This window comes from Molossus molossus, unplaced genomic scaffold, assembly GCF_014108415.1.
Source record: "Molossus molossus isolate mMolMol1 unplaced genomic scaffold, mMolMol1.p scaffold_m16_p_10, whole genome shotgun sequence".
Classification (NCBI taxonomy): Eukaryota; Metazoa; Chordata; class Mammalia; order Chiroptera; family Molossidae; genus Molossus; species Molossus molossus.
Window position 1 is genome coordinate 31,744,169 of NW_023425345.1, and position 16,584 is coordinate 31,760,752.

A 16,584-nucleotide genomic window follows, 5' to 3' on the forward strand; every position below is an offset into this window, starting at 1 on the left:
CTGCAGAGTCTTGGTCCTGACCTGATGTGCAGTCCCTGCAGATTCTAGATTCCCAATGGGAAAAGAAATCATGCAGAGATTTCACCCAGGAGCCCTTTTTGTTTGTTTGTTTTTGTTTTCGTGGCTTTTTTTTTTTTTTTTCACAGGAGGCCAGTGATGTCCTCAAGGAGCAGCTGGCTTAAAAACTTCCTGGAAAGAGAAGGAGGGATCTTTGTTACAAACTTCCGTCCCTCCTCCTGCCCTGTTCCCTTACCCTCTGCCCCCTGCAGAGCTGTGTTTGCTGGGAATCAGCAAGTAAGATCACAAGTGGTCTTTTCTGTTTTCACTCTCTCCCATAAAGAAAGCTTTATCACGTGTGGCCTTAAACTTGCAGCAAATTGCAAAGAAATGGCTCAAAGGCTGCAGCTCTTTCTGTGCCCTGGGAGCTGAGATGCAGTGGCCTTGCCAGCGTGGCCTGTTCTCTGCAGACTGCCAGAGCAAGGGGGCCAGGGGAAGAGGAAAGAAAAGACACTGCCCAGGGGCGAGGCCATGCCCTTCATCTTTCCTTCCTCCTAGTCTGCACTGTCTGTATCCATCCAGCCTCCCCACCTGGCAAAGCTCCTCAGAGCTGCTGTCTCCTTTGCCTCAGTCTGCTCTCCCAGGCTGTGGAGTGTGGTCCACCCTGTTGCTGACCACGCTGAGAGGAACTGGCTGTCTTTGATCTCCACCTCCAGGTAAGATTTGGTTTCTGCATTCCTCTTTTGTGACTATCACATCAGACTCTCACAGGGGAGAGGTTAATAAACCCTTGAGTTCTGCGTGGTGTCTTATCTATAACACTTTTCCATGAAAGATGTTGGCCCCTTGTTAGGTTGGTGGAGAGAGGAGGGAACGGGTTAAAAAAGTCAGACACATTCATGATCTAGGATCACATTTTGACTCCGATGTTTATTAACGGAGAAGTTTTTGACAAGTTACTTAACTGCCCTGAGCCATGTTATTTTCTATAAAATGGGAGTTATAATGCTAAACTTGCTCAGTTGCTTTTTAAGATTAGCCCAAAATATATACATCACCTGGCAAATAAATAGTACTGTGGAATCTGATTCTGACACAAACAGTTACTTTTATTGGGGGATCAGCTTTCTAAAGATCACACATTCCTCTTCAGCAAGTACCATGAGGTTATTTTCCCTCCTGAAGGGAGGATCCTGGTATCTAGAAGACAAGCTAGGAGAGAATTTTGTTCATGCTAGAGGACTAAGAGAAGAGAGTGAGGGGAGGTGGCTGCCTTTCTGATTTGGGGGCAGTCTTTAGAGGATGGATGGTCAGGGCACAGAGGAACAGTGCATTTCTCTGTTTCAACTACAACCTTCTTAGGCCACCTGAGCTCTTTAAAGACCAGAGGATTGATTTTCAAACTCGTGTAAACAGAGAAATCAATTTTTTTTTTCTAACTAAATTGAAAAAAAAAACTGCTTGGTTTATTTATTGATGTATTTATTTTTGGCCTCCAGAATAAGTTATACTCCAACCCAGAGAGCTGGGTGAATGCTTTGCCATGACTCTTTCCTGGAGGAATCTCTCCAAGTGGTAGGAGAACAATTAAGAATTTGCCAAGTGCAGATCTTTCTAAATCACTGTGTGCTTGCTCTATTTCTGCAACTGCAAATAAAGACAGAGAAAAAGCCCACAGGCTTCAAGGACCTTTCTATGTATGCCACTGAGCTTCTTACCCTTCTTTTCACAGACGGTTGAAAACCCCAATGCTCATAAACTGTAGCCTCCTTGAAACATACTATACTTGAGGTGATATGCAAATTAGACATCAAGAGGCAATTATATTTTTAGTAAAACTATGAGTGTCAGTATTTTAAGGTGGATGTCAATGATGATAGTTCTTTTGTTTGGGTATTGCTCCTGAATTCTAGTTAGAGTGATTTTTGTGTCAACATCTCTAAATGTAAGAAGATAATGTATTTTGGTGTCTCAAGCTATTAATATTCTTTTCAACATGATGTTTTCTCTTTAATATTAACATTCTAAATGTAACCTTTTTAATGTTTTGAATATAAAGTGAGTATAAGTGATAGCAATTTTCTTATTAAACAATTTATTTCTATTTTCCGGTTACTGACTGTAATATTGTGGCTGATGGGAAATAATATCTTTGAACTCCTAAAACAGTATATCAATTTAAATTATATAGTTTAGTTCTTGAAAGAAGATTGCATTTTAAACTGTACATTTAATATTATTTATTTTGTATTTTAAAGTCTTTCAGATTTATACATTTTTTGCTTGATGATATTTTTATATATTTTTTTTAATTTTATAGAAGGAATTGGTGTTTGTCATAGAAAATATGGACTCACAAGACATTTCTTAAAATCATCTGCAATATCACCAACCAGAAATAATAAGTGTTAACATTTTCTTAATGGACTTTCTTAAGCTTTGTTTCTATGTGTGTGTGTGTGTGTGTATTTATATGTATATGTACACATATATATGTATATGTGTATATATACATATATGTTTATGTATATATGTGTATATATATATCAATTTGTCGGTATTTCTTATATAAAATATAATGCTATTTATACTATTTAGGAGCATGTATTTTTAAAACCATCTCTGTGATGAAAATTTTATAGGAGAAATCACTGGGCCAGATTTTCTTGTCACTAGTAAAAGTGAGGTTCTTGAAGTTCTGCTGAAATAAGCATTTTTAGAAGCCCCCTGGGGGAATGAGATGTGGTAAAAGACTTTATTTGTGTGGAGTTACATGCCTTGGGTATAAAGTGTGATTCCTAACACAGTCCTGGAAAAGGGGCAGCTAGAGTTTCAGCAGAGCTAGAGGCAGGGTCAGTGTCCAGACTTTCCTTTCCATATTGTAGCCAGGTCCAGTGCAACAGGAGGCTAGATTCAGTCCATTGTGTGGGTCCCACATGGCTGTGGGCCATATGAGTGAATGCAGGCCCTAGGAGACATGCAAGCTGGGAGTCCAGCACAGGCAGCAAGAGAGACAGTAAGAGCAAAAACTTTCTTTGTTCTGGGGATTATATATCTCAGATTTCATGCTCTTGTAGTGGCCATGCCTATTCTGGCAAATTACCTGTACCAGGCGTGACTGACAGGTAAGCATCTTCCCACATCATCTACACTTTACTGGGCATGCATTTAAACTGCTTTTGTCCAGTGCCTTCCACCTTTAATTTGTGGGGAACAGACATGGAGGATGTTAACTTGCAGCTTTCTGGCAAAGCTGTATAAATGGCATGCCTATATTATCCAGTCTTCCCTTTCCTCCTTCCCTGTTACTAATAACCAGGTTATTAATGGTATTAAATATAGTTCTATATAACTATATTTACTTCTTTACATAATGAAATCAAATGATTTGATTGCATGAGTATACCATAGTTTGCTGGATATTTAGTTATTTTTATTTTTTAAATCATTATAAGCAATGGGTTTCTTAATTAAAAGTACTCAGTAGTTTTGTACTAAATAAACCTATTTGACATTGTATAACCCAATGTTCCCCAGACCCTATTTTCATTGTTCTCACAAAATATTGATCTGGAAAAATAGTTTCTGTGATCCAGTGGATATATGAAGTTGGCTATTAGCATCAGATAGTTAGGGAAGAAGAATCTCAATGTTCTTTGTTTCTTAGAATTTGTCTTTTAAAGTCAGATATGATGTTGAATTTTGTTACTTGCTGTTTTGAATCTACTAAGATTTTATTGTTTTACTATTTAAATTATCTTTTTTTCCAACTTTATTGAGGTATGATTGACAAGTAAAAAGTATATATTTAAGGCGTACGATGTGATATTTAATATACATATACAACATTTTGAATTCTTAATGTGGTGATTTAGGTATATGGTTCCTAATATTGTTACATTTTAAAACTAGATATTAATTATAAAATATTAATTTGAATTTACTAGTATTTTCTTTTAAGCTTTTAGCATGTCTAGATTTGGTCTGAAGTTGTCCTTTTTGTGCTGTCTCTTGATAAAGCACTCCTATTACATCATTTATCCTTAGTATTTACGTTAGGAGCTGGTTTTAGAGTATTTTTGTTAATGCTTCTTTGACTATTTTTCTCCTCTGGTTTATGTCAATACAGGTAATCAATATTCGGTAGAAACTTATTCATTTTGTTAAGATTCAAGTTATTTCCCAATATTATGCATAGTTTTTATGTTTTATACTCCTAAACTTCCATATTTATATCTTACTAATATTGTATTCTTATGTTTTCATTATTTTTTTTTTAGAAAGAGAGGAAGGGGGAGAGAGATAGAAACATTGATGTGAGAGCGAAACTGCCTCCTGCACGCCCCCTACTGGGGATTGCGCCCGAAACCCCAGGCATGTGCCCTGACTGGTAATCAAACCTGGACTTCTCAGTCCGTGGAACTTCACTAAAACCACTGAGCCACATGGGGGGCCACATAGGGGTCGGCTTCTTGTGCTTTTGTCTTTTGATCTTGTTTAGCATTATCATCTCTTTATTTACTTGAGTTTGGGGGCTTTTAATTTTTTTTTCATTTTACTCACTTTCCTTTGTCCATATTTTGAAAATTAAAATTATACATGTCAGTAAATCAAATTATTTTAAAACTTCTTGACTGAGTTCACATTCCCTAGAGAAATCTTTCTACTCTTAAACTGTTTGGGTCTTTCTTTTGATATTTTACTCAGAAATATACATGCAGACAGAATAAACATACATTTCTACCACAATTACTTGAAATTTTATTCCTAACATTATTCCTTTTGTTAAAATGATGAAAGAACGGAAGACCTCTATTAATATACAAATGCACCTTCCGATAAACATTAGGGTGACTCAGACGTTATTTTATTTTTTAATTCTTCCACTTACATTACTTTCTCAGACAATCACTGAGCCATGTGGAATCCTAAAGAAATGAGGGCATTAGATATGTAAATACTGATGCGAACAGGGATAAAATAAGTTCAGAGTATGTGAGCACGCCCAAGACTTGGTAAGGACAGGGAGGGTGGGAAATTAAGCAAATGTTTTGCTTCCCTCTTTGTCAAACTAAAATAATAACACAAATTGTTTCTTTCTTTTCTTTCTTCTTCTTCTTCTTTTTTTTTTTGCCATATTTTAAGCCTTTGGATGTTGCAGACTTAGGGGAATCTCAATGGCCTCTCCAGTGGGCATCAATCTTTTCTGTCCATTCTACTAAGGAGATCGATTTAAAGGCTTTAAAAACTTAATTCTAATGGAGCACTATTCAAATGGTTGAATTCCTCTTCTTCCTTTCCTGCTTGCTTCTAGTTTAAGCTGGCAAGACCACAAAGTTAGCAAAATTCTGCCTCATTATTTATTCCAAAGGCAACATTTAAATTTATTCTTTGCCATAATGAGGCTTAAACTGGAGGGAAATGCTGGCAACTGAGTTCTGATAGCAGGATTAGTTAATCAAACATTCTGGTCAATTTTAATTGAAAAGCTTTGCCAACTTACTGTGGTACAATAAGGTACCTTTATGTCAAAGAGGTCTATGGAATTGTGATCTACTGTGAAATAAAAATATTATTTAATAAACTGTGTGAATTTGAAGAAAATGTTTTTGTTTTTTACTTTTAAAATCAACTTCGACAGATCAGAGTCAAGGAGCATTTTCATAATGGACAGTTCATCCAAAGAAAATATCCAGTTATTCTGCAAAAATTCAGTGCAACCTGTTGAGAGGCCTTCCTTTAAAACAGAATATTCCTCCTCAGAGGAAAAGCAGCCATGCTGTGGTGAACTAAAGGTAACTAACAATTAAATGATAAAAAACTGTAAGTAGTAAACTGAAGAATAAAGAATTAAGTGGAGTTGGTACACTTGGCTCTCTGTCCAGATATGCTTTTCTATACAATATAACTAGAAGCAAAAAATTTTTTCCTTCTTAAAAAAATGATCTTAGATGCAAGTTATTGAAACCACACTTTGCCAGGCAGTAAAGGCAATCTCTACCTAACCATGTAGGTTAAATAACTAAGTATTACTTTCCTGGCTTATTTGAATGCCCTTTCTTAACAGAAAAAAAGAGAGAAAGAATAAACTAAGATTTATTAAATAGCTGTCATGTACCAGATACGAGATATTATATTATGCACAGTTATAACATTTAATCTATGAAGCATCTAAACTATTTCCATTTTAAAAATAAAATATTTGACTTTTCTTGCTACGCAGTTAGGGATGGGGTATTAAATGGTACTGTTTGTCACTCCAAATTCCTATTTTTTCTTTGTACCACACTTTATTCAACAAATATATATGTCTTTTTTATATAAATGCCAACCTATGCTATGGATACCCTATCATACGCCCAGATCTAGCAAAATACATAAACCAGACAAAAAAAAATTATGCATTATTACTATGAAACACACAATCATGAGTGCTAGGCCTGTGTAGGGTGTTAAGTGTTTGGTTTATGGTTTTGGTTTTATTTTCTTACCTATAAATGGTTCTTGCCTTTCTTTGCTTCACCATACAATGAATCTTCTTTTCAAAGCCAAGACTTATTTGAATGTCCTTTGGGGGAAGGAGGAAAAAATGAGAAAAAAAGGAATTCAACATGCATTCTGAGCAAAAGTTTATTTTGAAGAAAAATAGAATTTTCTCAGAAATTTACATGAGCTCCAGGTTGTAATGCTTGAATAAAATTTTCAGTGATAACAAGTTTGTTACATTGTTCTTGGTTTGGAGGTTTGTTTGTTTGTTTAGTAAGTTTCCAGTTGTGTGTCAAGCTGGAGTCAGAATAAGTGTGACCTGTCATATTTTTCAGCTGTTCTTGGGTGCCTTGTCTTTTGTTTACTTTGCAAAAGCACTGGCAGAAGGCTATCTAAAGAGCACCATCACTCAAATAGAGAGAAGATTTGAAATCCCTTCATCACTGGTGGGAGTTATTGATGGAAGTTTTGAAATTGGTAGGTATTGCAGACTTCACTTTTAAGTACAAGGTCTTCTAGGCATGACTAAAAAAACATCTTCATTGCAATTTGTATCCTCTGGGCAACCAACAATATATTTCCAGGTGTTCACTAAATCATCCATTTCAGAGTTTCCAGAGTGAGAGACTTTCCTGGAGGAGATGTGAAATGTTACCAGTATTTCGAGTTTAAAAGTATGTGGGAAGTGTATTTATATATGAGTCATATATCATGGAAGCTCTGTGATTCAAAATTTAGAAGAATCCAAATGGATTGTATGAAGTTACTGTAATTATTAAAGAAGTTAACCCGTTAAAGGGGGTTTCTGCCCAGTGGCCTAGAAAGAAAAAAGAGGAATTCTGTTGATGAGAACAGGACATCAAAGCAAGTATTCATATGTCTTTGATTAGCAATTGACTATAGACACCCTCTTAGAATTGGAAAAGACCAATTGAGTTCAAAGTTTTGGAAGTAGTTTAAAGCATATAATCCAGGTTAGTCAGCTTTCTGAATGAATAAAGTAAGATACTTTCATTCTTTGTTAATGTAGAATAGTAGCTCTGTGGTCATTACTGCCAACTGGGACTCAAATATGTGCTATAGTAAAATCTCTCACAACTCCTGTTTCAGCTTCCCTTGATAACTTTCCCCAGATGATGCTAATGCTATTAGTCAAAGCCACATTTTGTGTGGCAAAGTTTGTAGAGCAAAGATGTTCAGAACATCTGAGCATATCATTCCCTTGTGTATACTCCTTCGAAAGGCCTGGGTAGTTGATTTACTCCTTGATAACTACCCTACCTGTGACTGAACTGAATGAAGGACCATGAGAGTTAGGGAAAAGGTGACACTACATCGTGAGAAAAACAAGTATGAAGAGGCAGCTGGTGCCACTCAAAGGAATAAATCAGACTCAAAACTGAACAAATAGAAAAGTAAATATCAAGTGATACTTTATACTAACTCTAGATTATAAAATAAAAGTATTTTAAAAGCTGAAAAAACTTAAAATTAATCTGGCCCAAACTTTTTCTTAGATTTTCAGGTCCCAGAGCAACTTAACAGATTAATTCTTTCAGACCGTTCTAAGGATTAAAATAATTTATTGGATTAGATGCAAAAAATGGCATCTGTACTTCCATTAAAGCTTGTATCCCAAACATTAGAAGTTTGCTCTAGTTATTTGCATTTCCTGGTTTTCCAGAAAGGTGTGTCATCTCCCCCACCCCCATCCTAATTTATTCCTTTTTCCTCTCTCCATAGTCCTTCCTTTCAGGATTCTGGTCCTATCCCCACCCTCGATCTCTAGATGCCAATTCTTTTTTTGCAGAAAATTTTTATTTATCCTTTCACATCAATTGGTATTACCATCTAATATATGCTAGACGTTCAATTTCTTCCCAAGTATTTATGCATAACAGATTTTTTCTACAACCACAGAGAGTTGCCAAGAAAATAAAATGTTTTCTATATCATGACCACCTCATATTTCCAGATATTAATTCCTTGTTTTTTAAAAAAATATTTTCCATATACTTTCTTTTCCATACTTAAAAGTTTTGCTTTTTACATTTTAGTATGTAATAAACTTGGCATCAATTTTTTTAATACACTTTGTGTTTAGAGCAGTTTTAAGTTCACAGAAAAGTTGAGCAAAGTTACAGAGATTTTCCATACACACCCTGCCTCCATATACGCATAGCCTCTCCCATTATACGTATCTCCCACCGGGGTGGTCCATTTTTACAACTGATAAACCTATGGGGTCTGATCATTACCATCCAGAATGCAGTTTACCTTTAGTTGTACATTCTGTGTGATTGAACAAATGTGTTATAATATGCATCCACTTTTACAGTATCATACAGAGTACCACTGCTCTAAAAATCTCTGTGCTCTGCCTACTCATCTATTCCTCCCTATGCATCCTGGCAAACACTTATCTTTTTTATTGTCTCCATAGTTTTGCCTTATCCAAAATGTCATTTATTTGGAATTACACAGTGTGTAGCCTTTTCAGATTGTGTTTAAGATTGTATTAAGATTACGATTATGTATTTAAGACGCCTCCATGTTTTTTATGACTGGATAGCTCATCTCTTTTTAGCACTAAATAATAGCCTGTTTTCTGAATAGACCGCAGTTTATTTATCCATTTATTTATTGATGGGCACGTTTTGGAAATTATGAACAAAGATACTATAATTATTCATGTGCAGGTTTTTCTGTGGACATGAGTTTTCACTCCTTTGAGTAAATACCAAGGATCATGATTACTAGATCATGCGGTAAAAATACGTTTAATTGTATAAGAAATCACCAAGCTGTATTTCAAAGTGGCTGTACCATTTTGCATGCCCACCAGCAATGAATGAGAGTTCCTGTTGCTACACACCCTCCCCAGTGTTTAGTGTTCTGGATTTTGGGGCATTCCGATAGGCTTGTAGTGGTATCTCATTGTCATATTAATTTGTAATTTCCTGATGACATATGCTGTTATACACCTTCTTAAATGCTATTTGTCACCTGTATATCCTCTTTGATGGCATGTCTGTTAAGGTATTTGGCCCATTTTTTAATATAAATATTTTTGTGTTCTTACTGAGTTTTTAAAGTTCTTTATATACTTTGAATAACAGTCATTTATATGATAAAACTTTTGCAAATATTTTCTCTCTCTCTCTGTGATGTGTCTTTTCATTCTCTTTACATTGTCTTTCACAAAGCAGACATTTTTTAATCTTAATGAAGCCCAGCTTATCAATTATTTTTTTTTATGGATTATACTTTTGGTGTTGCATCTAAAAATGCACCAAACACAGGGTCATCTAGATTTGCTCCTGTGTTATCTTATAGTGTTTTATATTTCTATGTTTTACATTTATGTCTGCGATCCATTTTGAGTTTATTTGTGTGAAGAGTGTGAGTTCCATGGCTAGATGGTCCATGTCTAGATTATTATTTTTTGCATGTGGATGTCCAGTTATTCCAGACCATTTGTTAAAAAGATTATCTTTTCTCTATTACAGCAATTTTCAACCTTTTTCATCTTGTGACACACATAAACTAATTACTAAAATTCTGTAGCACACCAAAAATATATTATATTCGTTGCCAATATAATTTTTTAAAGTGTGTAACTTTGATTGATTTACAAAAAAAATTAATGATTACCTACCCTTTTTGCTTGAAAGTGACTTTTTAAAAAAATTAGGTCCCTCGACTTGTATGTGAGGATTTCTGATACCAAGAATTAACCAATTAGATGCAATCTTATAATTCAATGTAACCAGTAAGATGCAACTCTATTATATGACCTATATATTTATGGTTTAGAACAGGGCATTCACACTGGATAGCTATTATTATTAATTTTTAATTTGACAATCTAAGGGAAAAGAGATCAGTGCCCCTGACTAAATAGTCAGGTATTGCTTGTTTTAAAACTCTTGAGGTACACCAGTTAAAAATCGCTGCTCTACTGTATTGACTTTGATCCTCTGTCAAAGATCAGTTGACTATATTTATGTAGGTCTATTTCTGGGCTCTCTATTTTTTTCCCTTGATCTATTTGTTTATTATTTTGTCAATATTGCAGTCTTGGTTACTGTGGCTTTAGGGTATATCTTGGATTTGGGTCCTCTAACTTTGTTCTTCGGTATTGTGTTGGCTATTCTGGGTCATTTGCTTCTCCATATTAACATTAGAATTAGTTTGTCAATACCCACAAAATAACTTGCTTGGATTTTAATTGGGATTGCACTGAATGTATAGATCAAGTTGGAAATAACTTACATCTTAACAACATTCGATCTTCCCATTCATGAACATGGAATATCTTGCTATTTATTCAGTCATGCACTGTATAATACCATTTTGGTCAGTTGCAGACACATATATGATAGTGGTCCCATAGATTTTAAGGGGCTGAATTTCCTGTAAAAGGTGAAAGGATGTGTGGTTCAGAAGGATTTCCCCTGGCTGGATCAGTATCTCTGGGGCTTGGAAACAGGTCCACTCTCACTCACAACATTTCAATTCTGAGTTCACAGGTTATATCTTCATCAGCCACTGACCTCTTTCAGCACAGTGGGGCCTGTCCCAGCCCCAGCACTACATATTCAGGGGATGCTACAGTCCCCCAGATCTAGCTTGACAGTCTTCAGAGTCCATTGCTATAAATTCTGGAGACCTGAATCCTGAGTAAGGACAAAGGTCCATAGAAGCTACCTTAACAAATATTAAATGTCGCTCTCACTTGAGTAAAAACTCTCTGTGGTAGTGTGGGGCCAGCCAGTCCTTCTACTTTAGAAATATTTTCAGGTTGTAACCATACAAACATATATGAGTTTAATGTTTTCTATCATTTCAATGTCAATGTTAGCCCATTATGCCAAAGAGGATCAGTGGAACCAAATAAAAATTTTCCAAGTCAAAATATTATGTCCTTAGTTTTACACCTTTTCCATATTAAGCATCGTGTTTTTTTATGATTACCACAAAATTCCTTAATTTGACCTCTGCTCCAACGCGCAGTATCCAAAAGCACATTATCATGATAATCCCCGATGTTCTTTTATTTCTGCCTTTTGATTTCTTTTTTTTTTTCTTTTTTTTTTTTAATCCTCACCCGAGGACATTTTTCCATTTTTTGTTCAGGTAGAGTGGGAGGGAGAGAGAGAAACAGAGAGAGAGAGAGAAACATCGACGTGAAAGGAACACATCGAGTGGCTGCCACCTGCACGACCAACCAGGGCCGGGGACAAACTGCAACCGAGGTACATGCCCTTAGCGGGAACTGAACCCGGGTCTCTCAGGACCGCAGGCCGACGCTCTAACCGCTGAGCCAAACCAGCCAGGGCTGCCTTTTGATTTCTAATCCTCCTGATCTCCAGGCCATATTTCACTCCCTCCTGACAGTAACTATTAAGGTATCTACACCTTACCCAACCAGTTTCTCCTCAATAGTCTCAATCAGTCCAGCCCACATCTCTGTACATGGAGCAGCATTGACAGCTCTGATATTCTATTTCTAATCCTGTCAGAAGGAAGCAGGTGGAGGGCTTGTGGGACAGTGTGTATAAAGTCTGCAGTAGTGCACACTAATGTCCTGGGCCTTCACATTCACTCATCGCTCACTCACTCACCTACCCAGAAAAACTTCCAGTCCTGTAAGCTCTCATTCTTGGTAAGTGCCCTAAACCATTTTTGTATCATATATACTGTGTTTTTATTGTACCCTTTCTTTGTTTAGACATACAAATACTTACTGTTGTGTCACAATTGCCTACATCACTACAATATTTCAGTAAACATGATGTGCAGGTTTATAGCCTAGGAGCAATAGGCTATACCATACAGCCTGGGTGTGCAGTAGGCTAGACCATATAGGTACAATATTGATTTCTAAATGTTATCTGTATGCAGAAACCTTGTTTAATTTTTGTTCATTTTAATTGATTGTCTATAGATAGTGTAGAGTTTTCTGAATGGACAGAGAGTCTTATTGTCTGAAACATAAGATGATTTTATATTATTCTTCTAAATTCATAGATCTGTTGTTGTGTTTTTTTTATTATTGTTGTTCATGTTTTGCCTTATTGCTTCAGCCTCAGTAGTATGGTGTATAAAAGCAGTGAAATGGGCATCCTTCTCTCATATCTGACCTTAATACAAATGCTTTTAAAATGTTACAATTAAGCAGTATGTTTGATTATGGTTTTGATATATATGCCTTAAAAGTTAATTTGCTCAGATATTATTTTCTTAATATAAATGAATGGCTAATTATGTTAAATGCTCTTCTACATCTGTTAAGATAGCCATAGTGATATAATTAATTTTCTTTTTGGTAATACCTCTGTATTCTTGAAATAAACTATACTTGGTCTTTTATAGTCCTTGTGTAGCTTTGGTTTCAAAAAATATTAGTCTTATAAGATGAGTCGAGTAGTTTTATGTTATCTGAAATACTGTGTGTGTGTGTGTGTGTGTGCATGTGTGTGTGTGTGTGTGTAGAGAGAGAGAGAGAGAGAGCAAGAGAGAGAATCTGTTACTTGAAAGCTTGGTAAAACATATTTTTAAAACTCTGTGGAACTTGTCTTTTTGAGAGGCTAGTCATCATACATGTGAAAGAATTTTGATATCCAATTCATTGTTTTAAAGATGTGTTATCATCATTTATTTTCCAAGTGTATCTTCTGAGAACTCAGAAAGGATACTAAGTAAAGAAAGATAAAATTCATATACATATCACAGATGTTGAAATGTCATGTAGTATTTGGCAGCTCACTAATGTAACACAAAAACAGACTGGAAACATTGAGTCCTCTATTGTGAGGGTGGTGGTGTGGGAGGTGGGAGGGTGGGTGGGGTGGGGGGACACATTATTTGTAAACTGGAAGCCAACTTTTTATTTGTTTTCTAGTTTTATTTACTATGACACTTTAGCAAAAGTATAGACATAATTACTAATATATGATACACAAAGTCTTCTACTAGATACTTGAATGTTAAATGAGAAATTTCATACTCAATTTTCTAAATATGAAAACTAAAAGGAGTTTAAATCTTCCTAGAGCCATAAAGCCTGAAGCCACTATGCAATCTACTTTTCTCACTATCATTCTTGTCCTCAATGATATAAAAATTGCTGCTCTTTTTGCACTTGACTGAAGCTGGCAATGTGAATAAACAGTAGTAAATTAGATGATTGCTTACAGATGTAAGGAAACACTCTTGCTGGAAAATTGGAAACATCGAGAAGGACCTTAATGCAAAGCTACCCATCAGACATCACAATCAATTGCGTCAGTATTGCTAAGTTCTTGCTCTGTCGAGCAACGCAGTTCTTAAAAAACTAAATATTCCAAATGAAAATAGTTAAAACTTTAAAACTCCTTGATATCTAAGACCCTAAACAATGTTTATCAAAGTATGTTCCAGGAGCCATCTCCTTCCACACATTTGAGCTAGTATTAAAAATGCAGATTTCTTGGCCTGCCCTCAGATCCATGGACTAGAAACTGTTGGGAGCTGCCAAGATTCAGCACTTTTAATATTTCTCTTTCCCTCACCACCTCGTTCCAGTAATTCTGTGCTCAGGAAAGCACGAGGACCGGTCCTTAAGTGTGGTGAGTACGTTATTGCCATAATCACATGCATCTTGAGAGGCATTTAGAAAGGCCTAACTCCCGCCTTCAAAAAACATTCTTTAATTATTTTTTAAAAAAACAGATAGATGGGTATATTTTGTGGAGATTTTCTAGTTCATAAAATTTGTATTATAAGTATACAGGGAAGCTATATAATTGATATGTTCCTAAAGTTGTTTATGTGGAGTCATTTTTATCTCCATTTTGAATGTTATCTTTTTGTAAAAAGTATATATAAACAAACTGTAAAATATCACCTGTGTAAATATGAATTTTATAATTTGATTTCATTTAAAATGAGGTACAGTTGTTTTACGTTTTCTTTAGGGAATATCAGCTAAAGCGAGAGTATGTGATGTCTGTTTCAAGAGCAAATAGGAAACTAATAGAAGTTTTATTAGAAAACTTTAAGAAATGAAGAAACAGTAATAAAGTTTACTTTAAAATCAGCAAAACAAATTTAAGAGAACAGCTAAAGGATGCCTTCTACAATTTGATTATTAATAAAACACTTTAAAAGGATGAGTAGTTAAGGTGTGTGACAATGAGGTAGAAGGCCTGGTCATTAAAATATTCTGACAAAGAGGTGACATGGTTGAAGTAACGAGTAAGAAGACAATTTCAACAGTCATCTCAGACTGAAGGAAAGAAAATCAAATGATCAGAATGATGGTGGGAGACAGGTTTAGTCAAAACAGAATACGGCTAGACTTCCTGTAGACGTCCATTCATTCACTTAAATTCATTTAGTTATTCTGATGACTTTTTCTAAGTTCTCTCACTTATGAAAATGTTATTCTTTTTCTCAAAGGGAACCTCTTAGTTATAACATTTGTTAGCTACTTTGGAGCCAGACTTCACAGGCCAAAAATAATCGGAGCAGGGTGCCTGGTCATGGGGGTCGGAACGCTGCTTGTTGCACTGCCGCAGTTCTTCATGGGACAGTAAGTCTGAGCACCCATCCTGTCTTTGCTTTAACCAACAATGCATTTCTCCCTTCTTATGGTTACCATTAATTATTTAAATTAAAAAAATACCCTGTGTTTAAATTTTTTTTAGTGGTTTTTAGAGAGAGGGAGAGGAAGGGAGAGAGAGAAACATCGACGAGAGAGAACATCGGTTGGCTGCCTTCTGCATGCCCCCCACTGGGGATTTGGCTGACAACCTGGGCATGTGCCCTGACCAGGAATCAAACTGTCATCCTCTTGGTGCATGGGTCGATGCTCAACCACTGAGCCACATTGGCTAGGCAAAACAAGAGCATGATTTTTAAAATTATATATCAGCCCAGTGGGTGTGGCCTCCTTTCCACAGGGCAGAAGTTTCCTTGGATCACTGAGGTTCTACAAAGGTGTTATGTGGGCCAATGGGTAAGGGAGAGACAAAGGAAAAGGCCCAGGAAATGGGTCTCCGATGCACTTAACCCTTGCTTGATCCATAGCATGTTACTTTATCTTTGTAGGCCTCAGTTTAGGCATCTTAAAAGAAGTATTATAGTTATTAAAAATAATACCTGCCTGCCCTGCCCCGTTTTGTTCAGTGGTTAGAGCATCAGCCTGTGGTCCAGAGAGACCCGGCTTCGGTTCCCACTAAGGCTGCGTACCTCGGTTGCAGTTTGTCCCCAGCCCTGGTTGGTCGTGCAGGTGGCAGCCACTCCATGTGTCCCTTTCACGTCGATGTTTCTCTCTCTCTTCCTCTCTCTCCCTCCTACTCTATGTGAACAAAAAATGGAAAAATGTTCTTGGGTGAGGATAAAAAATAATAATAATACCTGCCTTATGTTACAATGTTGTTGCAAATATTAAATGAGACACAGGTAAAATGCTTACCAAGTTTCCTGTCATAACTAGTAGCTATGTCAATAGAGTTGCATATCATTTTCTATCCTCCTTAGATAATTAAGCCACATGTTTTTTGTGTTTTCTTAAACTTTTTTTCTTTATTGATTTGAGAGAGAGAGGAAAGGAGAAGGAGAGAGAGAGAGAAATTTCGATGAGAGACGACACTGGCCACTTCCTGCATTCCCATCACCAGGGATTAGGCTCACAACCTGGGCATATGTCTTGACCGGGATTCAAAACCAGTGACCTTCTGGTACATGGGTCGACACTCAACTGCTGAGCCACACTAGCCAACAAGCCACATGGTTTTAATCAGAAACCAGCAATGATTTGTCTTGAAGGTGTTTCATTCAGTTACAGCAAGCTGAAGACAAATATAAAATACTAGTATAAGAAAATCAGAAGGAAAAGTGTATCTAAGGGAAGGCCAGCCAAGCAGCCAGGCTAGTGGTGACAAGGGATGTCAAAGAGACAAAACTGGTTCGTATCTACCACCTTTTACATGTGGAAAAATATATTTTTGTATTCATTATTTAGTGTCTGTCTTTTGCCTGGTGCTGTGCCAGGTAATGGGACTACTTCACTGGAAAAAAAAAAAGAAAGAAAGAAAACACACACACACACAC

At 36.2% G+C, this 16,584-nt stretch overlaps 1 protein-coding gene across 2 annotated transcripts in view; it reads left to right on the forward strand.

Annotated features, from left to right (window-relative positions):
• Positions 1–5,648: 5,648 nt before the first annotated feature.
• The window catches only part of SLCO1C1 (solute carrier organic anion transporter family member 1C1), a 43,252-nt gene continuing 32,316 nt past the window's right edge, over positions 5,649–16,584 (forward strand). Inside the window, exons 1-3 of one of the 2 annotated variants that reach the window (XM_036252327.1) lie at positions 5,649–5,792; positions 6,819–6,960; positions 14,929–15,061. In XM_036252327.1, coding sequence (XP_036108220.1) covers positions 5,664–5,792; positions 6,819–6,960; positions 14,929–15,061 — 404 coding nt within the window. In that variant the 5' untranslated portion in view covers positions 5,649–5,663. The remainder of the gene's footprint in view (positions 5,793–6,818; positions 6,961–14,928; positions 15,062–16,584) is intronic. The other variant, XM_036252326.1, reaches the window with a different exon arrangement.